The 27,767-nt window shown below is 38.0% G+C and overlaps 2 protein-coding genes across 7 annotated transcripts in view; one reads left to right on the top strand and one right to left on the bottom strand.

Annotated features, from left to right (window-relative positions):
* Positions 1–4,525, top strand: part of Fhl2 (four and a half LIM domains 2) — a 71,482-nt gene extending 66,957 nt beyond the window's left edge. For all 3 annotated transcript variants that reach the window (XM_076832507.1, XM_076832504.1, XM_076832506.1), the window contains exon 6: positions 3,916–4,525. In XM_076832507.1, coding sequence (XP_076688622.1) covers positions 3,916–4,067 — 152 coding nt within the window. In that variant the 3' untranslated portion in view covers positions 4,068–4,525. The remainder of the gene's footprint in view (positions 1–3,915) is intronic.
* Positions 1,404–27,717, bottom strand: C14H2orf49 (chromosome 14 C2orf49 homolog). 4 transcript variants are annotated; one of them, XM_076832509.1, is made up of 5 exons: positions 27,572–27,717; positions 25,495–25,661; positions 22,237–22,612; positions 20,616–20,690; positions 1,404–4,999 (listed from the first exon to the last, which is right to left on the bottom strand). In XM_076832509.1, exons 1-4 carry the CDS (start codon positions 27,668–27,670, stop codon positions 20,634–20,636), a joined length of 699 nt encoding a protein of 232 aa, XP_076688624.1. In that variant the 5' UTR covers positions 27,671–27,717; the 3' UTR covers positions 1,404–4,999; positions 20,616–20,633. The 4 variants fall into 4 exon arrangements, with proteins under 4 accessions (XP_076688624.1, XP_076688625.1, XP_076688626.1 ...); XM_076832510.1 differs by lacking the exon at positions 1,404–4,999 and adding an exon at positions 16,486–16,630; XM_076832511.1 differs by lacking the exon at positions 1,404–4,999 and having other exon boundaries at positions 17,626–20,690; positions 22,237–22,359; positions 22,486–22,612.
* Positions 27,718–27,767: the final 50 nt, after the last annotated feature.

Here is a 27,767-nt window from a genome sequence, read left to right as displayed (position 1 = left end):
TAGACGGCTTCAGACTGAAGTCCTTTAAATGTTTACCATGTATTGCTACACCAATGACCAGTGGAGAGAAAAAGTGAGTTTTCTTTCATGGTGAAGAAATGTTCCATATTGTGATTTTCCAACCCTACTCATTCAGTCAATGGTTTCACCCCTACCACAGGAAGATGGTAGACACCTCTGGTACACAGTGGCCTGGCTGCATGACTTTCTTGTGGGGCTTTGCAATGTGATTACACAAACACATTCATGCACCCCTGTTCCTGTGCATTTTTCCTTGACTTTTCTTTTCCTCGGGCCTAGCACCAAATTCACCTTTCTAGGTCACTAAAACAGTCCTTTGGTGTATAATCCAGAGCTCATCATAATCCCAATTGAAATTAAAATATAAAGAAAAAATCAGCACTTAAATTTTCCTATGTTAAGACATCCAGTTCTGGTCATTTATCTGTGATATTTCTCTTGGAATCATTTAGAGGGGAAAATTCAGTCTTCTACCCTAACATCCTCATTAAGGAATGCTGTTTTCATAGTGGCTTCTGTCATTGTAAATGTTTATAAAATGAAACTTTCATCCATAGAAAAGCACTTTTGAATCCGATAACTAGATATGGATATTAACTGCAGTTATCATTACAGCATTGAAAGAAACATTAGGGAAAACAAAACAGAAAACTTTCCTCTAAAACAGAAGAATTAATTCTCTGAAAAGTAATGACTTATTTTCAAGGATATATAAATGAACTTTGCAGCTAAAATATACTTTTAGCCAGATTTTCATAGAACTGCAAAGGCTCAGAACTTAGACTGTTTCATATAGATCCTTATTTTTTACTTTTCCTCTTTAAAAAAATTTAAATTATTTTTGTAAATAAATTGGAATTTGGTATTTTCCAACTTTTTTATGTGCAGTGATGCTTAATTCTCATATAAATATAGTTGATCATCATTATCAGAATCCAAACTTACAAACTTGCCTACTTGCTAAAAATTGATTTGTAACCCCAGATCGATACCTAGATGCTTTCATCCACAGACAGCACAGGGGAGTGACCAATTTGAGTTGCCAGACACACACATTCCCAGCTGAGGAATGATGCCTATCAGAGCTTAGATGATGCCCTACTGTCTGGTTTCAGTGCTGATACTGCAAATAAGTGTCCTTTTCTCGGTCTTTAGTGATTTTTTTTTTTTTTTTTTTTTTTGGTGTGTGTGAGATTTTTGTTGGCATCTTCACTGTTTAAAACGGGTTTCAAAGTTCTGTTTAGTGTCCCTAAGTAGGAAAAGTCTGACGTGTCTTACACAAAGAAAATATATGTTAGATAAGCTTCATTCAAGTGTGAATTATAGTACTGGACATAAATTCAGTTTTGATGAATTTGTACTATATAAATAAGAAACACACATAAAATAACATCATTTATTAATCAGTTGATAAAAATACTGTGACCAGAGAAGCTAGTGGGAACGTAATCCTGAGAGTTTTCTTTGGAATAATGGTTCAGTATTTGATAATTCAGTGTTCAGAAGACATTATGAGATATGACTCCTGTGAATAACCATGATCAATTGTACATACATCTTCCATTTAGGAGGACTCTTTCCCATGGGGCTGATGTTGGCTCTCATGTCTATTTGCCAGCATTTCAGAACAACAGTGGAGTTTCTAGAAGGACACTTTCTACCCTGCATGGCACCTGTCACATCTTTTTTCGTCTTCCCCTCCCACTGCTAATCTTCCTCCTAGCCCCCAGCTCCATGATGTTGGGCTTATCAGGAGTGAGAGAAAGGAGAAATGTGGGATGTCAGTGTTGCTGGGGCATCTGAGAAGTGGTTTATATGCCTAAAAGAAAAAGAACCACCTTCCAGCCCTTCAGCCACCTTGCCCATCAATCAAAGTGTGGGCTACACCACTGGTTTTCAAGCTCAGCTGCATACTGCAAACTGCTGAGGAGGGTCAAAACAACTCATGATTGAATTGATATGAGCTGTGACCTTGGCACTGGAATTTTTAAAAACTTCCCAGATGGTTCTGATATGCAGAAAAGTTAGAACTGCTGGCCTAAAATATCAGTTGAGTTCTGCACTGGGCCAGTGCATGGGCTCTCTGGTCTGTAGGTCTTTTATAGTTCTTATGAGTCTAGAATAAGGAAAGCCAAGGAATATTGTGGAAACAAACATTGGTTATTTGACATAACTGTTTGTTTTGGGGGTGGGCAGGGTGTTTGGGTTCTCATGACCAATTCCAGGGCCTCAATGCATGCTAGGCAAGTGGTCTACTATTGAGCTACATGCCCCAGCACCAGTAACTTTTATTTTTAAGCTCTATGATGTTTAAGAAAAGAGAGTTATAGCAGGCTTTTCTGGTTTGCATTGCATCAGTAGCAGATGTACTGTAGTATTAGGGTACAAAAATTTGCAATGCCAGGCCCAACCCTGTCACTCACTTGCTGGAAAGAGCAGCTCTAAGGCTGGTCTCCCCCATGTGAACTGGATGTCCAAGGTCAGCCTAAAGGCTTAAGTTGTAATAGAAACTACCTGACAAAGTGTAGACTCTTCATGCACATCGAGGACTCAGACCATTAGAAACAAGTCATCAGAGCGGTTACTTTGTTTTTAATATGGCTGATCATACCATTATTTCTGGAAAGAACTCTAATTGGAATTCCCTATCTACATTTCAACAGATTGTAACTGTGACATAAGTTCTGTTTTATTTCAGGGTGGGCAACAGTGTACAAACCTCCTGCCCCTGACACCATAATCAGGGACCATTGTACCTTAAATATTTGATGGGGATTAGTCATCAAACACAAGTCAAGCAGTCAAACTGAAAACAAGTGACTACTTTTCTTGGTTAAAAATGTTGGGGCTGTGGCCCGGAACAGTGATGCACTCCTGTAATCCCAGCAAATGGGGAGGCTGAGGCAGGAGAACTGCAAGTTTGAGGCCAGCCTCAACAATTTAGCCTGACCCTTTCTCAAAATAAAAAATAAAAAGGACTGGGGATATAGCTCAGAGTTTAAGTGCCCCTGTTTTAAATTCTCAGTACCATATATATGTACCATATATATATATATATATTCTCAGTAACACACACACACACATTTTTTATATATTATATAGTATGTATATATAAACATGCATGCATGCACATACATACATACACACACACACACACACACACACGCATACATGGGGATGTAGCTCAGTGATAGAGCTCTCGCCTAACATGCACAAGGTCCTAGGTTCAATCCCCAGCACCACGAAAAATATAATAAAAATAGAATGACTGTCCGCTCCCTGTCACTTTTCATAATCTGCTCCAGCTGTGTTGGCCCCCTCTCCTACCATGGCACTTCACCTCACTAAGCCCCCTCTTTCCTCTGCCTGTTCTGCTAGCCTGTGCTTTCAGGGCTCATCTCAGCATCTTTGAGAACAACCATCCCCTCACTCCCATCTCTTCTCTGGGAGGCCTTTCTTGGCCATTCCAGGAAGAATCAACCCTCTCCTCTCCTAACTCCTGTTAAAGCCTCATCACATAAAGTGAGCACCAGACTTGAGGCACCCACGAAGGCAGGAGAGAAACTCTCTCTCACAGTTCTGATTCCTGGGAAAACACGCAATAAGCAAGTAAACAAAGACAACAGACACTTTTTTCACAATGTTGCTCACACCTTTCGGAACCAGTTGCTGTGCCTGTTTCTTCTGATACTTGTGAGCTCTGTGGGGCTGTGTGTAGTAGCTGATTAGATATGAATTCCCAGTTCACAGTGTCACTGGGCTAGAAAATCACTGTCACACGTGCCCATGTTGAAATGATCAGCCTGGAATCCTTTTCCATTGTCGGGTGCCAGTCCTCACCAGCTCACACTCCCTTCCCTCCTTCACCCTGTGTGCTGTCTCCTCTGTTCACAGGCCTGGGCGGCACAAAGTACATCTCCTTTGAGGAACGGCAGTGGCATAACGACTGCTTCAACTGCAAGAAGTGCTCCCTGTCCCTGGTGGGGCGAGGCTTCCTCACCGAGAGGGACGACATCCTGTGCCCTGACTGTGGGAAAGACATCTGAAGGACCCGTGGAGGCTACGGCTTGTGATTTCACAGATTTATGTATTTTCTTTCTCCACCAAGCAATAGTTCTGGTTCCCACAGCCACCTCAAGATCTTCCTCTTTCACTTTCCAGTGATCTTCATGTTTGTTTAAACCCTTTAATCCTTATGCTAGTTCAATGGAGGGAAGGAGAAAACCCTTCTGTAAACTTTAGGTGGGAAGATGGTTTGGAATTTTTGTAATCAAGTGAGACAAATCCAAGCATAAAATTCCTTTTGAACGCTATCTTTATAAATGCATCTTTCTTTCACTGCTATTTAATTTTTAAGTGCAATTGACATATGTCACAAACTTGAAAGTTTTCCAAACTATAAGGTAAAGAAGAGTTTGTATTTGCAACTCTGTAACTTCCTGTCATCTTAAGCCTAAAAGCAAGATTATGTGACTTACAATAAAGTTAATCAGAATAAAATCTTTTGCCAGACACAGTGTGTGAAATGATTAAATGCTGAGTTCTGGGTCTAAGTTACACTTTATCCCATGGTCCAGTGATCACTGTATGAAGCTCAGCTTCTAATGGGCTGGGCCAGTGCTATCTGAGATGACATCATACCATCTATTTAGAAGAAGCCTTCAATCGGCACCATATTTTCCCTAGGTGTTTTTCTCCCCTACAGTCTCAAGCACTCTTTTTCTTGGAATATAATACTTGCCCTTTGATGCAGTAATATATGCTCTGGACGAGTGGAATAGGAGTCTAATGACAGTCAAGTCAACTTTAGGGTTACTTCTACTGGGAGAGCTCTGCTTTGTTTCATTGTCCTAAACCTGCCTTCTCCACCACAAAGTGCAGGAACACAAAAGGACACAAGCAACTTGAGGCCGGAGACAACATCTTATTCATCTTCACATTCTCAATGTCCTGGGTATTCTGGGAACCTTCAGCATTTCTGAAAAGATACAAAAGACAGAAGACAGAGACAAAGAGGGAGCCAGTGTTGTAAAAATAACCCACCGAGCTCTTTGTTCGTCAGTAGTGTATAAAATAAACTTTGATAGCACAGTACACATTTGGGAAGCATTGAGTCACTTTATGGCATACAGCATTGCACATTTAGCTTTGGAATGGTAGCATCAGTGACCTTTCATCCTTTAGTTTTCTAAGATAATGCAATATGATAAAATGATAAGCTGTGCAACAGAAAAATCCAGGGGGTGGCAGTATTGTTAGAAATACTTGCTAAGCTGTGAAATGGGTCTTCTGGATTTACAGTTGACTTGAAGTTTTTGCTTTAAAAGAATAACTCTAAGCTGGGCATGGTGGTACACCATGCTGGGATTACAGAATCCCAACAATTTGGGAGACTGAGACTAGAGAATTGCAAATTTGAGGCCAGCCTTAGCAACTTAGCCAGGCCCTATCATAGCTTAGTAGTAGAGTATTCCAGGGTTCAATCTCCCTTGCCCTCCCCCCGCACACACAGATAACTCCATCCCTTATCAATTGTAATGCCATTTTCTACCTCATAATATAAAAGTAAAAGCACTCCAGATTTCATTACAGAGCATCTAACTGCTCCTCACCATCTTACCTGATCCAAAATTAAAGGAGTTCCATTTTGAGTAAAAAGTTTCAACCGGACTAATCATCAAATAACCATTTTGAACAAAAATATTTTAAAATATTTTGGAACACTGGAGCTTGATCCAAAGCAGGCAGACATTGAATAAGAGAATGGTCCTGTTTTTATGGCTATAGTAGGTCCCAGTGAAACAGCTAAAAATCTGTTAGCAAATCTTTAGCCTCACAGGCTTGAGGGATCAGAGGCCAGAGTTTGGGATAAATAGCTCCTGGAGTGTGAAAGACAAGTCCTGGGAAAAAAAAGAGTCCCAAGTTCTCTAAACCTCCTACAAATTTCTGGCTATAGGCCAGACTCCAAACAGCCCTGACAGGCGAACATACTTATTGGGTGGGACTTTAGGAATGGTGAATGCAGAGCTCAGGTGACCCTCTTCCTGCTGTGAAATGATAGACATAAAAACCCATCACTTCTCTGAAAGTTTCCCTAAAGGCATACAACTGATAGAGAAACGTGAATTCAGGGAAATCTACTACTCTTAGCAAGCAGTGACAGTCCACAGCACTGGGGCCACACCTGGCCCTAACCCATTCCCACTCCCCAGCCTCATGTGACCAGCTCTGTGTGAGTGCAGCCAAGAAGGTAATGGCTCCCTCTGCCCCAGGAGAGACAGGCTGAGAACCCTGGGGTTTGAAACACCCTGGTCCACTCTGCTCGTAATAGAGGTTCCATATTGGAAGGGGCAATCTGAAAGACCAAAGCTATCGATCCACTCACTGAGAAGGGACATTACTGCAAAGCCCAGGGTGGAAGGGAACAGGGTGGAGGTTGGGGTGTGGTAAAGAGGTAGGCTCTGCTGAGGCTGGTTTCAAACTTGCAATCCTTGGTCTCAGCCTCCTGAGCCTAGGATTATAGGTGTGCACCACCACACCTAGCTTAGCTCAGCAGCTTTGCCTGAGGAGACTGATATTTGGTATCAAGCTCTGAGAAATCTGCCTAAGGGGATTGTCAAAAGCAATACAGATTTGCTGGCCCAATTAAGTGGGGGTTGATAACTCTTTGATAGTTGTGGGAAATGTGGCAAAATGAAAGACCATCCTAAATTTTAATTATGGGTTGCCAACCTATAACAGAACATTTCTAACATTTCAGAAGGTTCCTTTGTGTTCCTTCCAAAAAGGTAACTACTAGTCTCACTTCTGTCACCATAGTTGAATTTTGCCCATTTTGTGCACGTTTTTTGGCATATGTTCTATAATTTAAAAAAAACTTTACAAACTGTATTGCTTTACAGCCTGTCAGAATTTGCTCTTTATTTCAGCATTTTAAAAGTAATTGTGACCCAGTGTCTCAACACTTAATGCTCCTTTAAGTTTAATATTTTTCATCAAATTTGAGAATGTTTTCAGCCATGAAATTCTTAAAAATATTTTTTCTCATCCATTTTTCTCTCCTGGCAGTTCCATTATGCCTATGTTGGTATGTTTGATGTTGTATCACATTTCTCTGAGGCTCTGTTCACTAGTCTTTGTTCTTTCTTCTCTGTTAGATTTCATCATCTGTTGTCTAACTTCACATATTTTTTTTTCCTTCTCCCAATTCATATCTACTCTTGAGCACGACTAGTGCATTTTTCATTTCAATTGGTGTACTTTTCAATTCCAGAATCCTATTCTTTTTTGTACTTTGTTATTTTGTTTGGTAATTATCACACCTCCAATTCTTTAAACACAGAACTAAAGGATTAGTTCTTTTAATACATATGTTAATGTTTGGTCAGTGTTTGGTGAGAGGTTCTACTTATTAAGCACTTTGAGTCAGTAAGACTTCTGCCTTTGCTGATGGATCCATGTGAGAATTGAAGGTGCTTTCAAGTCCACTCTGCATCCCACTCTGGTTGCTTCTTGGGTGCAGCACAGTTTATGCACAATCTTTTGGACCCTTTCAGGGGTCTCTATGAACTAAATCCTGCCTACTACCTGTTTTCTTTAAAAAAAAAAAAAATTGTATTGCCATACAACCATGCCTTTTCATTTATGTACTGGGGGTGTGTGAATACATCAAACATATATTTTCAATATATTTCAATAAAAATAAATCAAAATACGTATGTTGTGTTTTTTTATAGTTTCCTGTACTGGGCAGTCATTTTAAAGCTTACCTTCTTTTCTCTATACACAGCGAGCAAACATGTTTGATCTTCCTTGATCTTCTCTTGATTACTCTCCCATATATGAAAACTTCATGAGTATGTCTCTACTGCATGTTTCTGCAGCAGGTCACACTGGGTACATTGCCTCCTTGCATGCTTAATTTTGAATTGTGTTCATCATTGCCTTCCCCCTCACTTCACCTCCCCCACCCCATGGGACTAAGAATGGAACCCAGGGCCTTATTTATATAAGTGCTCCACCACTAAACTACATCACCACCCTTGTTAAATTTTATTTTGAGACAGTCTTGCTAAGTTGCCCAGGCTGGCCTCAAACTTGCAATCCTCCTACCTCGGCCTCCTGTGTAGCTGATTTTAGGTGTATGCCACCATAGCCAGCTACTCTCTGCCTTCTTAAGATTCTCCATGGGTGTCTACTGAGACTTAGAATGAGGATGTCTTCCTGCAGTGGTGATTTTTTTATTGCCTGTGCTAGCGTCTTAGACTGATGAGGGGACCAGAACTACTCCCAAAACACTTCCTGAGGCACTTTTACCATTCTTAGTGATGGAAATTTTTGGCTCAGATTCTATGATAGCCTGCTTTCATCCCACCTCATCTTTCTGCTTTCCTTTCTTATTCTCTTGCTACTTTCTTGTTTTTTCTTCTTCAACTTTCTTTTCATCCCTCCCTCATAGGTTTTGTTCTAATTCACTCATCCTATGTAGAACTGTCCTTTGAAGTCATACCTAGCAGGTTCTGTCTTGGAGGGCTGAGCTTTCATTTCTCTCTCCCTTATAGTTTGGACAAAGAATCAAAGAAAATGGCCTACTCTGTGTTCTGGCTTTCTCTTAGGTTTTGCCTCTAAGATCTTTGCTGCTTTTAAGACTTAAATATAATCATATTTTTTTCTAATATAATTGTTCCTTACATTTAAGAAGTCAGAGCAAGGCTTTTACTCTAATGTTTAACATATGAAAAACTTAACTATAAACACTGTACTAGTTACTTCCTGTTACACATTCTACAATTTTAAGATTTACATTGATTTTTCTCAATCTCAGCTTCTTAAACTATAATTTAAATCTAAACGATATTATACAATAAGTTATATATTTATATACTTAGGATACTGTAAAGTTCTTAAGAGCTAGTCTAACTTCAACCAAAACTGTGAAAATCCAGTCATTGAACAGCTAAAGAGGGGCTGGGGATGTGGCTCAAGTGGTAGTGTGCTCGCCTGGCATGCGTGCGGCCCGGGTTTGATCCCCAGCACCACATATAAAACAAAAGATGCTGTGTCCGCCGAAAAATTTTAAAAAATATTAAAATTTAAAAAAAAAGAAAGAAAAAAAGAAAAGCTGAAGAAACACTTTAACCATAACTCCACATGGACTGGACCATGGAAAGAAGCTCAGTACATGTGTCTGCTGTGTGTCATGTGCCCTGGAACTACACTGGTTACTAATCTCTCAACACTGTCCCATAGTGAAACTTCACCTCTGCAAAAGAACTCAATGTTATTAGTAGAGCATAATCTTAAAGATAGCACCGAAATCCCTATCATCACACAGACGGAGCCCAGGCTATATGCTGAACACATCATTGACTTGCCATAGCTAGACCCAATTCAAAATGTCAGCACAGGGCTGCCCTTGAGGAATAGTCAGGCCCAGAAAAATTCCCTAACTCCCTTGGAAAAAAAAATTTAAATTTTTTTATTTTTTTAATTAACTATACCAAAGCAGAATAAAAATGGCATTAACTGGGTTGGGGTTGTGGCTCAGCAGTGGAGTGCTCGCCTAGCACGTGCAAGGCGCTGCTGGGTTCAATCCTGAGCACCACATAAAAATCAATCAATAAATAAAATTAAGATATTGTGTCCAATTACAACTAAAAAAATATTTTAAAATGGTATTAACTGATATATCAATTCATCACATTGCTTAACAAATTTAAAATATGCAAAATGTGTAATCCTCCATTATCTCTCGTGATGCTCATTCAGACTTGAGGACACTTTTCATTGTTTGCTTGGCTATTAAATGACAAACTTAAGGGTCTTAGGGATAAGCATAAGGTAAATCCTATAAGAAAGAAATAAGAAGCAGAGTGAAACCCAACTGCTTGACAAAGGAGGAAATGAAGCCTCAAAAGAATAAAGCTTACTCAACTGCAGAGAGGCCAACATGTTAGAAACCAGGTTTGATTCCTAGTCATTGTGCTCTAAAATATGAATTATTTTCTTCAAAGATCATTATGATGCAAATTCTATCTCCGAATACATATGCAAACTTCTTAAACACTGAGAAGGAAATGTCCAGATAATGTACATTCCCAAATGTGCATAAACTATGAAACCAATCGTTTAGTTTAAAAAATACTAGATAATAATGGAATTTACAAAATAAACAACAACAACAAAAAACCCCAAAAAACAAAGTGACTTCATTCCTGATATCTATAGGCCATAGCCTATAAAAGCATTTAAACAACTAGATACATATGAATAAAATTATCTCCCAGGTTACAGGAATCTTCTAAAAGAAAAATCCATTAGTTTTGTTTTTGGTTGGTTTCTCCAGGCTTTAAGGAATTAAAGAACACATATAAAATATATTTAAAAATATAACTAAAACACTATTTCATATTGCAGAGACTGCTGAGATTTTTAGTTATTAAATGTTCTTTAGATTTCTTCTCAAATGATTGTTTGGACTGAAATCAATTGGAACTGATAAAAACATGGTCCTTGAGAACAGGGACCCTGTCTTATTTACTGAAACACTTTATCTAGAGCCTGATAAATTATTGTTGAATGGATGTTTATCCAGGAATTTTTTTAAGAAACTGGAGAAAAGTTAATTTAGATTTGTCTTTCTAATTAAAATGTTAAAACTGCAAAAATCTCTTTTAAATAATATAACTTTTTAACCCTGGAAATGAGAGATATATCTGAGACTGGAAGCAAAAGGAATTATATATAATTATGATCTAACTGATAAAATTTTCTCAACTATTTCAGGCTAGCAACTCTTTAGCTGCTAAAATGTATACTGGAATTGAACAGTTAAGTCAATGGATGGTGGTTGGTGAGAGTCATCTTCCTCACTGTTGGAGTGGGAGACCTAGACATCAATTATGAACTTATATTTCACTTACTACAGCCAGACAGGGCTAGAATTTGGATCTGGACTGTTCCCAAAAGCCCATGTATTAAAGGTTGCTGAGAGCCATAGCCAAGTAGGAATGACGCATGGCATTTTTGGTTGAAAGGTAACCCTGCTCAGGGATTAGGGTGGCTCCGGGTTTAGGGTGGATCCTACTGGAAATAGGGCGGCTCCAGGATTAGGGCGTATCCTGCTGCCTCAGGCGCCCGCTCCTTTGGAGTTCCCGTTGAGTTCTCCGGGGTTCTGAGAGAATTGGTGCGCGGGGACGGGTAGAGGCAGTGTGTTCAAGGGAAGTGTGTGTAGAGTGCCGATGAGAGTTCGGGAATAAAGAGTTGTCTTTTGAATCTACAAGGCTTTGTGGTGGCTCAGTTATTTTGTGCCCAGCAAGACTGCGGCATTTGGAGGCCCATACGGGGAACGCCTGAAGCTTGGGGGTAAGTGAAATTGCTCGCCCCTGAAGGAGAGCAAAAAAAATGGGTGACCATTTCAAAAAACAATGTGTTCTTGTTTTGATTTATTTTGTTTTTATTTCAAGTTGCCTGTTCCTAGAACTTTCTCAGGCAAACTGGGGAAAATGGTTGACTCAAGGTTTGAAGTTGTTCGCCCCCAGGAAGAGAAATTGTTAGAGGAAGGAGGCACCCCAGTAAGACCAAGAACAGTTAGGACATATGTTGATACAATACAAAAATGTAGCCCATGGCTTTTTAAAGACGAGTTATTAAGTATATCAATGGGACCATCATGGTATCCTGTAGAAGGATTTTTCTTCAACAAGAAAGAGATAGCTAGTTCTGTTTACTACATTTGTCTAAGATCTTGGTTTTTACAGACATCTGATTAATTTACAAAGCTAAAGTGTTAAAATATCAACCACTAAATATAAAATCAAGTACTCTTACTTATTAAGTTACATAAGGTAATATATTTAAACATTATGTGTGTTTTCATAAATTGGTAAATGAAAAAAACAAGTTTAATATTGCTTTGTGTCTGTGTCTTTGCTGAAACAAGGTTACTAAGAGTTAAGATTCTATCAGGTGAAATTTATATACAAAGAGTATAAGAAGTTTCAGTTGGGTTTCAATTACAGTATTATAGTACCATTAAAAAAAAATGAAAGTATTTCATCTTATTAAAGTGGAGTAATTTGTCTAAATTCAGAAATTTTATAAGGGTTGTTTCAGAATGTGAATTTATAAAAAGGGTTAACAGCTAAAAAAGAGATATAAAAAGATTCAAGATGTGGAAATGTTTTAATATGAAAGCTGAAGAAAAAAGAAATGTTTTTAGATGAGATAATCTTTGTGTGATAAAGTAAAAAGTTGTAAAATGTCTAAGTAAGTTGCAAAAGGCTTTAAAAGGTTAAACTGAAGGTGGTTAAGATGCCTTTGTGGCAGAGGAAAGATTGCATCATTCGAAGCCTAGTTAATCTTAAAAGCATTACTTAAAAAAAAAAAAAAACCATGAAAATGGGAAGATAATAGGATAAAAGCAATTTGGAGAAAGAATATTAGAAATTTGAAGTGAAAAACTTTGAAGACAGAAGTACAGGAAGGTGAAAAAAAGATAGAAAAGATGTAGGAAGATAGAGAAGATGTAGGAAGACAAGAATTTTAAACCCACAAAATAGGAAACAAAAGAAAACTAGGAGGAAAAAAAGCAACTAAGGGTGAATGTACAAACCTTAGGGGGGAAAAAAAAACTAAAAGATAGAAAATGGTTGAAAATGTCAAGTAAAGGTATTTCAGATAGAAAATGCATAAGGCTAAGACAACTATTAGATACAGACATTCAAGATAGAAAAAGGTAAAAGAGAGAAGTTTAAAGTCAAAATATTGGATGAAATAGAAGAACAAGGAGATTATTAGTAATTTTTTTCAAAAAGCCCATCAACTTTAATTTCTGGTGGTGCAGAAATTAGAAGTCTCAGATGAGGGTGTTAAAATTTATAGACAAGAACCAATTTAAAAAACGTTAAACTAGAAGGAAATTGGTTTAAAACCACATCAAAAAATTAAAAGGACTAAAGTAATTCTAAAAACTAAGGCAAAATGCTTTTGGAAGACTTGAATTTAAAAGGATCTTTAAATTTCCAAAGGATCCATATAGGATATTTTGGAACATCATCCCTGAAGAAAAATCAGTTAATTTTTTTACTTAACAGGAATCCCATACAATCCACAGGGACAAGGCATAGTTGAAAGAGCTCATCAAACTATTAAAATGTACTTATTAAAGCAAAAAGAGGGAATTGGAAAGGGGTATATATCCCCCAAAGATAAACTTAAAATAACCCTTTTTACTCTAAACTTTTTAAATTTGGATTCATCAGGGCTTAGTGCTGCGGAAAGACATATGTGTCCAAAAAATGTACATAAGCCTAAGGTACTTTGGAAAGATATTCTAACAGGACAATGGAAAAAGGTCCTGACCCAGTGATTGTCTGGAGTCGGGGTTCTGTTTGTATGTTTCCACAGGGAGAACAGCAGCCGATTTGGATTCCAGAGAGACTAACCAAAGCAATTTCTACAGACCAAAAAGGAGATGATTTAACTCAAATCCATAACAGCTGATATCCAGAGCTCCAACTTGGCTATTCTTACACCTGTGTCAGTCATTAACTAGGATGCTTTTTTTCAATATCTATTTTATTATTGCCTTTTCCCACATCATAAAGTTCTATTTTATTTTTTGAGCTCATACAAACCTAGGTTAATGTTTTTCTGATCAGTTTTATATTTTGACTGTGGAGTTTTTAAACATTGCAATGGAGATTTCACCTGTGTAAAGCTACAAGGCCTTTACTATTGTCTCATGCGTTGTACGTTTGTGTGCACACTTGTGTTTTGTGTTGTATGTCTGTATGTGCGTATGTCCATATATCATATATGAGGAGCGCTCATGAAAAATGAATCCGAATTTTTTTTTTTATTTCACATGATTTTAATGGTTAATTTAAATTAGATAAACAGCTGTTGAGGATTGTTTTAATATGTGTACAAATAAAGAGGTTAACAGATCTGTTTACTTTCACCTTTCCTTTTCATTATATTTAATAATTCTGTTCAGGATAATGTAAATTGTTCAGAAAATTGTTTTCTTAGTACCTGTTGGAATGTTACATAATTTCTTTTTAGCATCATTGCCAGAATTCCTATATTCATCCCAGTGCCGGTGAAGACAAAGATAAAACCAAACTACAGCTTCTATGATAGCTATCACAGTAAACTGTATAAACTGATGCATCAATGAATAATAACTCAACAAGTAATGCTCAATCAAGAAGTTGATTTACTTTGGGAGGAAATGGACATATTGATAGATTCCTCTGCTTTGAACTGCTTGCAGAACTTGCCTGGACTATGTATCACTTGTATGCATTGTGAACTATCTGTTGGTGCAGCGAATTGTGGTAATGCTGGCCTATCTTTGATGATGGTGTCACCGGTGATACAATTTTTCCAAAGGAGCCGTCAATTGGCTTGGTGTCATGGCATTTCTGTATCCTCCTCCCTTCTGCTAGTGATGGTCTAAAATTTTGGGGTCAACAGAGGTGAGGCAAAGAACCTCACCTCCCCACTGGCACCAAGGCCAAATTTGGGGGCCAACAGAGGTGAGGCAAAGAACCTCACCCCCCCCACACTGGTGCATAGGCCTATCCACAAGTATGGCTATATGCTGAACCAGTAGTCAGTGACGGGTATGATCCAATTGCAGTGGTACCAACCTAAGACAGGAGGCTGATGCCTAGAGGTCAGCTCATTGATGATGGGTAAGGACCATATGTTGAATTGGACAACCTAACAGGCACGGTCCCTAAGCCACATTGCTTGTTGTTTATTTAAACAGAAGGGGGGAAAAGGTTTTGACCCCCAGCAAGGTGCTATTAAGAGATGGTGGAACTTTAAAGAGATGCCTAGTAGGAGATTCTAGGTCATTGAAGGCATGCCTTCAAAGGGGACTGTGGAACACTAGTCTCTTTGCTTCCTCCATGAGGTAAGCAGTTTCACCACATACTCTTGCCAAGATGTGCTGCTCTGCCACAAGCCCCAAAGTAACAGGGCCAACTGTTGCTGTCAGTTGAGAAAACCTAGAAGCAATGGTACCCCAATAGCAATGAGAACATCTAGTGCCCAGAACTTGGTTTTTAACCAAAGATGAACCAAGTCTCCTTAGAGAAGTGGCTGATCCTAAGACTTGGGCAAAAAGTAAACAAAATGAACCTACTACACTCTACAGTGCCAAAAAGTAAGGATGTGCTAAAAGAAAACACTGAGGCAAAGGGAGCAGGAGCTAACTTGAAAGAGCTTTTAATGGCCAATGCTAAAACAATTTGAGGGGGGAAAAAGCATTAAATAAACAAATGTATAAAGTTAGTTTCCATGAGTCCATACATAATCAAATATACTTGATACTTGAACAAAGTACAGCTTAACTCCCTACTGCTTAAGTGATGTCCTCTCAAAGAGCACAATAAGAAAAAGGAGAACAGGAAAGTCTTAGTGGAGAAACCTGATGAACACTACTTAAACTTTAAAACATCATGTTTCTGGTATGTAGCCTCAAAATAATGTGATGAAAACAGCACTTCACCTCCGTGTCTTCACCCCAAACCCAGAGCCCAATTTAATCATTAGAAGAACATTAGACAAATCCCAGTTGAGGGACATGAGAAACTACCTGACCAGTATTCCTCAAAACTGTCAAGGTCAACAAAAGCAACAAAAGTCTGAGGAATTGTCACAGCCAAGAGGAGTCTAAGGGTACTTGATGACTAAGTGGTATTATGGGGAGGATCCTGTACAGAAATTGGACACTAGGTAAAAACTAAGGAAATTTGAACAAAGTATAGAGTTTAGTTGATTTTAATTCCTTTTGACAAATAATCCATACTATGTTAATATAAAAACTGGGTTTGAGATATAGAAAAACTCCTAAGAAGTTTATTATTTAAAAAGTTAAAGAATTATAAAGCAAGGCAGTATGGGCATAATAGAAGTTATAGGTGTAGTGTTTTTATATTTTTAAAAAATATTGTCTTCTATGACTGGTAGAGTATTTTACAGTTTCTTAAAGGTTTAACTATGAGTCAAACAAATATCAATATTTTAGTTCAAACTACCACAAAGACAAAAAAAAAAAAAACTTCACAAGAGGAAAAAAGATTTTTATTTGCTTATTAGGCTCATTAGACTTACTTTTTAAAAATGAAACTGAATAGTTTAGTTAAATCTGAGCAGTTAATAGCTGCCAATTGCTCTTAGACTTAAATTCAAAGTACTCACCATGGATGGTCATGTAAGTGTCTACATAATGTGGCTTCCACCTGACTTCTCCAACTTCAGTTAATACCATCCTTCCCTGTTTTCACTGACTTGGGCCACACCAGTCTTTCTGTTTCAAAAAATCTATTCAGGGCTTCCACATCTTGTCTGGTCTGGTATCTGTCACCTACTCACTGGGCAGCAAATTACCCTCAACACTTAACTGGCTTAATCTTCGTTTTACTTACCCCTGATTCCGTGAATCATCAGAGACTGATCTCACCTGGACAGTGATGCAGCCAGTCAACTTGCAGCTAGACTGGAGACTGGTGACTAGAGGTCACATGTCTGGTGGTTAGTGTTGGCTGTTGGCTGGGCCACATATTTCCAGTTGGGCAAGCCTGGGCTTTTTCACCTAGTTGCAGCAGGGGTCCAAATGTGAAATTATGAGTACTCATTTGACCAAAGAAAGTTATGGCTTGTCCATACACAAGTGGTAGGAAATAGACTCCACCTTTGAAAGGAGGAATGGAACAAAGTAGGATATGCAACCATCTAAAACTGACCACGTGAAGGATGCTTGTCCTCAAAGTTTCCATAGCTGTCCCTCAGCCATTCTCCCCTAAATGTGTCTTCTCCTCCAAGAAACCTTTTCTAACCACAATATTTACAGCAGCTCCTCACCCTACCTTCCTTAACCCTCACCATTTCATGACCCTGTTTTATTATTTTCTTTCCATCATTACAATTATCCATTATTTCACTGTTCACTTGTTTGCTTTCTCCATGAGAGCAGAAACTTAATCTGCCTTGTTCACTGCTAATATCTTGAACAGTAGGCACTTAAAATACGTAGACAATTCACATTTTTATTTTTTATTCTACTATAAGATAATCAAGTTATTAAAAATTATAAGAGTACAGCACTTCAGTTAGTAAACTGCACTTAATAATCTAAATGGATTTTGTTTCTTCAGTCCATACAAAAGAATGAAAGATCTACTTTTTAAGACCCAAAACAGAAAATTACCTGAGATTTTTCCAAGTTTCTTTAGAGCTTTAGTCTTCATATGTAACAATACTGATACCAGTTTAAAAGTCAGTGGTTTTCATTTTTTAGGTCACCACAACACAATCTCTTACTTGAATCTCTGGTTTGCCCCATTTTGATAGAAAAACTTATTACATGGGAAGGTTTGGGGACTTCTGTCTTTCTCTTTCAGGGCATAGTGGCAATCACACATCAGTCTCTACAGCACCATGATATCCCCCAAAACCTGACTACTCTAAGCTTTCACTTAGAGAAGGTTATACAATTAAAAAAACAACACTTTCCATTTAGTTTACTCAAATGAAGATAAGTCACTATTTTTTCATTTTATTTTTTATGAATGACAGATCTACTCAAGATAGTTTTACTCAGTTTATTTAAATAATAAGGCTACTTAAAAGACTTTTTACATACAAAAATGTACATAACAAGGTCAAACTTTTCTGTACTGAATTACAAAACTTGCACAAGCATTTAATAAAAGAGCACACTTAAAAACATTTTGACCATTTGGTAGCCTCTAAAAATTACTGAAGTTCCACAGTAGTAAATAGAGGAAGCTCTTACATACATATATGATTTACTCTACTGGCAGTTTTACTTAATGTAAGTTTTTTAAAAGTCATTGCTATTGAATGAGTCTCTAGATCAGTTTTAGAATTGTCTCTCAAAACTTAAGTCAATCAAAATATTATTTCAAATAAAAATTTCAATTCTGAAGAATTTTAACACTAGCAAATATAGCCTCATAATAGTAGTAGCAAACCAACTTTCCAAGGCGCCTGGTAGCTGTCTAGATTAATAAGGCTAGTTTGGAAAACTGTAGTGCCTTTACAGCCACTAGGAAGCAAGTTAGTGCCCTGGAGCTGCAGGGTCTCGAGACTGCAGAATTCACATGCAGTCTATGATCCCTTAAGTGCAAAAGGACTGGGGTTAGCATATCTTTGCCCCTTAGTGAACAGGTAGGGCTAAGCAATATGACTTGCAAAATAAGCCTAAAGCTTAGGATCTCAGAAAGGACATGAATGGAAGAAAGAAACCATTTGGGACAGAAGAGAAGAGGAAAACAGGGAACAAAATGAGAGAGGGGGAAAAAAACATCAAGGCCCACCTGCTGATGGCAGAAGTGATGCCTCTTACCATACCTCACAAGGCACCCATTGACTCCAATGCCATTAGTTTGCCTAACCCAACAATAAAATCTGGCTTTGTTGGAATACAGAATCAAAAGCAACACTATCAACCCACCATAGCAAGTAAAAATTATTCTAAAGTTGTACACCATTCAAATCAAGTCCTCCTAAACTGTTAAGCAAACCAAAACATCACTTCAAAATTAGACTCCCAGTGCTGCTGGCTCCTGATTCCCAGCATTCGGCAAGCTTCGTTATGTGGAGAAAGTCATTTTGAGACAAGCTCTATCCATATACCTTCAGATGGCACAGCGCTCTAAGATGGTGGGAGTATGTAATACACAGGGCATGGTTTAGCACTTCACCTTTCAAACTCAAAATAGCTCAATAATATGCTGCTATATGAGCACTGATTCTGAATGTTCATAATATAAACTTCAATTTGAAGCAACAATGTTACACAGTTCAGCTGTTATTACCAACCTACTCTGTAAGTTAAATATACAAATTAAAAATTAATTTCACTGAGTAACTAAAAAAAAGTTCCCACTGACTTAAAATCGTCAAATGGCTAACTCTCTTAACTAAGAGAGAAATACAGGTGGAGGCAGAGGGGACAACTGAATAGAAAATATAATTTGTCATTCTACCCTAAAATCTGTACTTTAAATCTCCCTTAATATATATTTACTCATAGGATCACAGTTCCCAATAATATATATATGTATGTATATGTATATATCAGCCCTGCAGATAATAATATATTTAAAAATTTACCGTAACATCAACAATTTATGCAACACTTAGTACATATCAATTTTGTCTTAAATGTACAGATTTGCAGTCTGGAGTAAAGGCAGAATGGTTAAAACTATAGAATTAAAGTCTTAGTACAGTACTTACCTGCAAGGCTGAATTAGTTTTTTTGTAAGGCTATTTAATAGCTGAACTAAAATGCTTGGTTTAACAAATCAAGAGAAATGAGGCTCCTCTAAAAGCATATTGAAAAAGGTAAACCCCAATTTGAAGATCAATCATACAAGGAAAAAAAATGCAAAGTAACCTTTGCTCTTGGTTAGAAATATATAGCAAAAAAGTAGACACTTGAATCCATGAACATGACATAAACCTATTTTCTCACTGACTTCCATTTCACAATTGGAGTGATACTACTCAAACAAAAATTAAAAACAAAAAAACAACAACAAAAGAAACTTGTAGATGATTCTGTGTGGGACAGCCATATTATACTACATGCAGCCCATCCAGCTAGGAGGCCATTTTTCCTGTGCTGCACTCTACAGTGAATTCTGCCGTCAATAGCCCCTACACTGCCTACTCCAGAGCACACTGATTTTTTCCCCCACTTACTGCCACACTTTCTGGACTCTCCTAAGTTCTAGAATTTTATGCCCCTCCCTATTTTCTAAACATTTTCCCAACAAGTACCACCTCTAACATGATTATTCAGCCTACAGATTTTTAAATGAACTTAATTTTAAAAAGATTAAGCTCCCAGGAGGAAGTAATGGCTGAACTCACAGAGTGAGATCATTGACTGATTATGAAAAGAGTAGACAGGACTGTTGCATGACAAGAACATTCTAAGGGATGGACAGACCAGTCAGCTTATAATCAATCAATTCTATTATGCTTCAAGGGAAGAAGCAATAGCAAGTACTGACTTCCCTTTTGTTTTTTATGGGAAGAAGCAATGTATAGATGAAATAGTTTCCAACAGTACCAAGATTCTTTTCTTAGTGAATCCTTGAGGACAAGTGTGGCAATAGTTACTAAAATTCTGTAATGAATTGTTATATGCTTCAGCTTGGGAAAAGAAATTAATAAAAATGGTAAATCAATATATGAATTAAAAAAAAATCCTCAAATGTCCCCAAAGACTCTTAAAGAGACTAATGAGAACAATTTTTAAAAGTCATTAGATGCTTTGTGCCAGATTTGCAGCTAATGATCTGACCAGGGTCAACATAAATGACACATATTAAGCCATTATTTTAAAAAAGAAATTCTTTCATAATCAGGATATGAAAGACAAATTTTAAAAAGGAAGGAAGGGACAGAAGGTGAGAAAGAATTACTATTTTTTTTAACCTGTTTTGAACCTCTTAGGAAAATTCCACAATAATCAGGATTTTTGTAAATAGTGTCAATATATGTGAACTTGTTTGAAAAACTACAATTACAGTTATATTTACATTTTTGGAAACTTCCCTTCATGGCCATGTAACATGCTGTATCTTCCTCTTCGTTTCTGGGGGCTTCAGGTTATTCTAAAAAGACATGAACAGAAACCAATTGATACCTACAGAAATGTCTCAGAACAGCTAAAGAAACACTAAAGCACCAAGGGTTATTAAGGTACTAATGGAAGGTCGCTGCTGCCATCTGGTGGGAATGTAGCTCAAGACATTAGGAAAAAATAGGTCTCCAAGACTGGTCTCTATATGGTTTTCCAATGTTTGCACATCAGAATAACCAAGAGCACTTAAAAATATGCCTAAGCATGATCCTTATCTCAAAACCAATGAATCCATAAAAGGTAGAGATGAGGCTCTCACTTCTTTCGTTTTTTTGGTAGCTCCTTAGGTGATCCCAATAAGGCAAAGCTTAGAAGAACTGACAGCTAGTCCAGACCCACTTCCTCCTTGCCTAGCCAATGTCCTCCCCAACTTCAGAGTTCAAAAGCAGTGGGAAACATGAATAATTCAAGAAAACATTTATCATTTATAGCTATCTCATACCTCTGAAAGAGGAAAATTCCTTTGGATAAGAGCCTGGGGAAAAAAATCCTCAAGGCCCACTCCTTACTGCCAGGATTTACTCTTCCAATTCTCACCCCACACCCTCCTCCTCTCCCACAAATGTGGGTAAATAAGTAAGGAAGCAGCTTGGTGTCCTAAGTGTGGGCCTTGGGATCAAGCAGACCTGGGGTCAAATTGCAGTTTGCCCACTTTCTAACTCTGGAACCCTGGACAAGTTTATTTAAATTCTCTAAACTTCTGTATCCTTGACTGTGAAAAGGGGATAACAACAGTGCTTACTTCATGGGATTGCTGATAAGATTCAATGAATAAGTAAATGCTGGTTAAGTAACTTTCTTTTTCCAGGGTCTATATTTCAGAATGTCTAAACTATTCTTGAGTTTCAATCCCTCTGACATTAGAAGATGATAATAAAGCCAAAATATACTACAGGAATAATAGCTGTAAAACTGCTAGGTGTTTAAAGATAAAATCACTTTTCTGAGGAGTCTAAGGAAAGACAATGAGAGCACACATGACAGATTCTCCCAAACTTCCTAACTGTCCAAAGTTAGATACACTTGAGGGGTAGGGAAAACCATTAGGAAATATAAAGAGATTCTTGTGTGATTTCAAGGTAAGTACAAACAGACCTGAGGTCAGGGTCCAAATGCTATTTAACAAATATATTACCCTGGATAAATTACTTAGCATTCTGAGCTTTATTAATAAAGGAGTACTCTCTCCTTTTAGTTCCAAGGCAGTGAAAAAACTGATGAGAAAAATCTAGAAAAAGTGCCTAATGCTCTCCATATATACCTTTTAAACAAATAAATTGAAGGAACCTTTAAAAATACTAGATTTAAAAATAAGGCATATAATAATAACTTTAAAAAAATAACAATGGATTTTAAAACTCCAGGGTTCCAACATATAAGTGATGAGATAGGAACATTCAACAGGAGATAAAGGGTTCAAGAGGATCAAGCAGCATCAGTGGGCTAGTCAGGCTATAAAGGAACTGCTCACGCCTTGGTCACACCCCTTACTGGCACAGAAACCACCCCATACTTACTGCAGCCTCTGTTTCTTCTTTAGGAGCAGCTCGCTTTAACTTCACAGGAGTAGTTCCAACAGGGGACAAAGGTGGTGACTTCATTGTGCCTGAAGGACTTTTTCTATGCATTAAGTCATGGTTCTGTTTAGTGTCATTATTATTGTGTTCCGATTTATCGTTCGTAGGCAAATTGGAAGACAAAATTAGGGGTGAAACACTTGAAGAGGAATTTGATAATTTTCGAAAGGCATTACTGGTAAAGCTTGCCTGAGGGGGAGGCTTGAGTCGATCATTGTCTCCATTCTCTGTTTTTCTTACTTTTATGCTTGTACTTGTTGAGCTTCCATCAAATACAATGAGAGGTCTTTTCCTTAACCCATCTACAGTGCTACTCCTGAAATCAAAGAGAAGCACTTTTGAAAAATACTATGTGGGATGGCAAACCAGTTCACTGGAATTCAAAGTTAAAAATAAATAAATAAATAACCAACAAGACTACTGATAAGACAAATGTATGTGGGACTACTGGAAATGAAATTTTGTGTTCACTCTAAAAAATAATTTTATAGTGCTCTGTTTTAAAGCATTAAGTATTTCAAGAAATTCAGTTAGATTTAACATATACAAAAGATGCAGCTATTTTTAAAACAACAATTAAACATCTAACACTAGCCCTTAAAACAGGATTTCCAAACAAATTACTGACAAAGTTATATTGACCACATAACTGCAATGCTATTATTTCAAAAACTATATGAAGACCACAATGGCACCCCACAAACAATGAAGAACATTCTTATTCTTGTTACTAAGCCTGTAGGGCCATAGTAATATTTGTACAATTTTAATCATAAGCTTTGGCAAGAGTCTTCATGTTTTGCTTTTCAAAATCTAACTTATATTTTATTTTATTAAACATTTTTTTAGTTGTCAGTGGACCTTTATTTTATTTTATGTGGTGCTGAGAATCAAACCCAGGGCCTCACACATGCTAGGCAAGTGCTCTACCTTTGAGCCACAACCCCAGCCCTCTAATTTACATTTTAATAGTAAGGGTAAATGCACTTATTTAACTCGAGTTATATAGCAGATTTATTTAAAAAAAAAACAAAAACTTAAATATGTTAAAAAAAATTGAGCAGTGAGTTACCAGCAAAACTCTTTAACTTCCCCAAAGTGCTATCCAAAGATCAACAACATGAGTGCCACCTTGGGAGCTTATAAGAAACACAGAATCCAGGGATTCACACTGAACTACTGAATAAGTCTTAAAATCAGTATTTTAATGAGATTCCTAGGTAAATGGCCACTCACCAATCCTTAGGTAACCATTTAGTTTCATTTTGTAGATGATGAAAAAATAAGTTCAGTGTTTGCTCAATGCCATTATAGAAAAGAAAGAGAGGGAGAGCAGGATTCATCAGCATTGGGGCATTCAACCTAAAATTCAAGGGGCACACTGAAGTTGGAGAAGCTTGGCACCAGGGAGCGAGTTCTAGCTGTGCGTGACCTTAGGATGCCATAGTACTTCTCTGTATCTCTGTCAAGGGCCACGTGTATGCTGCTTGACATTGCAAGATCTCTCTTAGAGCTTTCCAATTTCAATGCTTGCTGAGTCAAGAATGACTATAAATTTTTAAGATAGAGCCAAAGATCATTTCCAAAATGACACTGCAGGATTATCATGTGTTGCTTTGAAGGGAAATGTAACCAATGTTTACTAGGACAATGTGCCTATAAGAGCTGATGAAGCAGAAAATACTGTCTGAATATCAAGTAAAAAAAGAAAAAAGCAAATTAAAAGGCATATGCCATGTAACCCATAGCCTGGCAGAAGCTAACACTAGTGCAACTTGTACTTAATGTAACCATCAAGCTAACATGATGCTTAATCTGAACTAGTTCCTGATCAAAGTTGAGACTGTATGTACATTTATTTATGTATTTATTTACAATTAGGTAGAGGAGATTGAACTCAAGGCCTTGCACATTGATAAGTGAGTGGTCTACCACTGAGCTACACCCCAAGTCCTTACATGCAGTTATTTTTCAAAATGACTATGAGCATATGTGTCCTTCGAGTATTCTCATGCTTGGGGAATAATCTCAATCATGAGTTTTTCTTGGCAATCAGATTAAAACCACCAATCAACTCAGAGCTACATATTCCTTCTTACCCCAGCCCTCCTACTCTGTCATCTCCCACTACATCACCCATGACAATAATATAACAATAACACCCACTGGTGATAACACGGTCACAGGGGAAGATCATTTGGGGATCTTAGAACACTTTGTTCACATTAAGTAGCCACTGATGTTGGTCACTCAAATGTAATTTTCTTTAAAAGGGGGAAAGTCATTGGCTTGTGGATTTCATAATTTTTTTTTCCTGAAATTTAAAAACCTTAAACAATGTACCAGAAATGAGATGGCACTCTTTGCTTCTACACTGTTCAAAGACCTTAGGATATTACTTGACTGGTCTTTTTTGCTCAAAATTTAGAAATCCTGTTGGTTCTACCTCCTAAATACATTCAGATCCTAGCCTACCCAATCACTACCTTAGTTAAAGCTACTGCCATTGTTAAAATTACAGGGCAGATTCCTAATTGGTTTGGCAACTTCTACCCCTATAACTGCTCCATCTTAAATCACTTCACAGTATAGCAGCCATAGTGGTCTAGTTAAAATGTCATCTGATAGGGTTATCCCTGTCACTGGCTCAAAATCCTATAGTGGTTTCTCATCTCTGAGTAAAGTCAAAGTCTTATAAGTTTTCCATGATTTGACAATCTTCCCCGTCGTCCCTAATACACCTCTTGCCTCCTACTCTCTCTGCTCCAGGCTGATGGACACTTTGCTGCTTCTGGACACATTTCCAATGCAGGGTCTTATATTCTGCTGGAATGCTAGCTTGCTCCGTACTTCCTACTGAAATATCATTTCTCAGTGAGGTTGTTCCTGGCCACTTTGCCAAAAATTACAATTCCTCTTCCTGTTTTACCTTTCTCCTTAGGATGTGTCACTATGTAACATACCACACACTAAACTTTTATTATTATGTTTCTCCCAATTGATATGTGGGTAGGGAATTTTATGTTTTACTCACTGCTACAAAGCACAGTGCCTGGTGTTCAATGAATTGTTGTTATTCAATATTTATTTATTTATTCAAATAGATTTTTTTAAAAAAACTTCAAGTTTACCTGAGGTAAAACCAAAATTGTTTAGGTATATACAATAAAACGAAAACCAGAACCACTAAAAAAGTACCTTTTTGTCTCATTTTTTATCTCATGTTGTTCTCTTTTCTTTTCCATCATTTTCCCCCATCTATTCTTTGGCAATTCCCTCTGAGGCAACGGTATGGCATGCTGAACATAAAGATCAGTAAGATTGTCTTTGTTTACTCTTATGTCATTTTCAACAGTTATGTTCTTCTGTGGAAAAGGAAACAAAAGTAATTTCAAAACATCTTTCATTTTAATAAGTAACTTACTAATATGGCAAAACATTATTTCTTAAATAACAAATTACAAAACCATTTTCAGAATGACATACTAACTGCAAAGTCCCATAAGTTTCTTCTAGAGGTGATACTATTGATAGGTTAAGCCCTGGAAATATTAGGTTCAGCCTTATCTGAAAAACAATGGTCACATGTCCACAGTATGACATGGACTGCTGCCCATAACTCCAGCCAAAACTCCAGGCATCAAGATCATTTCCAGAACATCATCTTAATCTATAAAAGGGACTGAAAATGAGGGACTTCCTGGGGGAAACAGATAAAAGAAAGCTAATGATTTCCACATTTCTGTCAATAAACTAACCTGACCCTTATTATTATGATCTTCAGATGGGTGAGATGGAGGCCCCTCACCCTGTTATTTTTCACATTTCTCTGTTGTAGTGTTTTTGTTGTTGTTCTGAAGATTGAACTCAGGGCCTAGCACATGTTACTCAGTCCCTGTAGTACTTCTTTAATTGAGGTTAACTACGAAGACTTAATATAGCAGTGCAGAAGGAAACTACATTCCCCTCACTGATGACAGTAGGTATATCAAGTAGCTTACAGTCAATGCTCAACCATCCCTATCTAAATAACCTCATTCTCCCTCACTTTTCAATTTGTCCTTGACATCAAGGAAAACATACAGCATAAGCAAAGGAATAGTTATGAAGACAATTTCGATTTAAGAAGGAAAAATGAGAATGAAAATAAGATAATTAGTTCTTCAACTTCAATTCAGAAAGGCTGGAAAACATCTGTTTTGTAAAGCCTGACAAAACAAGTCAATATGGTATAATGAACTTAATTTTTTAAAAAAATTTAAAAGCACAATTTTACTTCTTTCCCTTGTATAGTGACCTACTGCAATTTTAACTCTGCATTCGCTTAGAAGTGGGGGAAAGTCTGGTGATTCTCTTGGACAACATGTCCAGAGGCTTTATAGGCTTTGGGAAACACTGCCTATGGACAATGATTCTCAAAGTGCAGTCCTTGGACTGGAAGGAAGAAAGAATGCAAAATTTCAGGCCACATCTCAAACCTAATGAAAGTCAAACTGAATGGAGCTCAGAAATGTGTGTATTAAACCTTTGGATGATTCTGATGTACTTAGAAGTTTGAAAACCACAGGTAAAAGGTCATTTCACCCCAAAATGTGTTTACCAGGAGAACTTGAGGCAACTAGACAATATTAGGAGACTAAGGCAAATCCATGTGCAAAACAACAAAAAAAAAAACACATAAATCTCTAAGGAAACTTTCAGTAATCCTCATTTTAAATAAATCGAGTCACTATTTAAAATTTTTTCTTTCCGCCTATCAGAAGCCACACCAGCCCAAAACGAGTCAAGTACTGCAGGGAGACCCGGGAGTCTTGAATTCTCCTGCCAACTGTACTGCTTACAGAGTGTGACCTTAAATAAACCACTTCATCTCTTGGGGACTATCTCAGCCTTCTGAAACGAGATGATTCGGTGTGCAAAGCTGTGGACGATCTCTCGGATGCTTTCCAGTTCCGAGGTTCCACCCTCCGTTTCTCTTCGCTTTCACCCAGGCCGCGGGGTACCTGCGACTCCTCCCTGCGAGCCTTTGTGGCTCCTTACAGATAAGTTCTCTTTCTTAGGCATTCCTGATACTCTAGAGTCGTCTTTTTTTCCCGGATGGGGGCGAGGGAAGACCTGTCTGGTCTGTGTGGACTGAGAGTGGCCCAAACCCCACCGGAGGAGCGACCGCTGCGGGAAGGCCCGCCGTCACCGAGGCTGCTTGGGGCAAGCTCAGCCGCGAGCCTCTCCCGGGCAGGCCCCCCCACCCGCCCGTCCTCCGCCCCGCGCGGCCGACCTGCTCCAAGGTAAGGAGGAGGAACTCCTGGGATAATAGCTCCGGGTGCAGCAGCAGCTCCGAGTCCGTGCAGCTGCGACCGCCCACATCCCCCGCCATCGTCGTCGCCAGGAGACCCCTGGCCGGCTACCCACAAGGCTCCGCGAGAGAAGCGTCCCGGAAGTGACGCATAGGGGGCGGAGACTTGCGCTTGTCG

This window comes from Callospermophilus lateralis, chromosome 14 (assembly GCF_048772815.1).
Source record: "Callospermophilus lateralis isolate mCalLat2 chromosome 14, mCalLat2.hap1, whole genome shotgun sequence".
Lineage (NCBI taxonomy): Eukaryota > Metazoa > Chordata > Mammalia > Rodentia > Sciuridae > Callospermophilus > Callospermophilus lateralis.
The sequence above is the reverse complement of the archived record's forward strand: the minus strand, read 5'-3'. Positions and strand labels throughout refer to the sequence as shown.

Excerpts from the sequence above, each read along its gene's own strand:
- C14H2orf49 (XM_076832509.1), bottom strand. The coding sequence starts at position 27,670 with ATGGCGGGGGATGTGGGCGGTCGCAGCTGCACGGACTCGGAGCTGCTG. Across the intron at positions 25,662-27,571 it reads TCCTCCTTACCTTGGAGCAG|AAGAACATAACTGTTGAAAA; the intron begins GTCGGCCGCGCG and ends CCTTTTCCACAG. Across the intron at positions 20,691-22,236 it reads AAGAAGAAACAGAGGCTGCA|AATAACCTGAAGCCCCCAGA; the intron begins GTAAGTATGGGG and ends ATGTCTTTTTAG.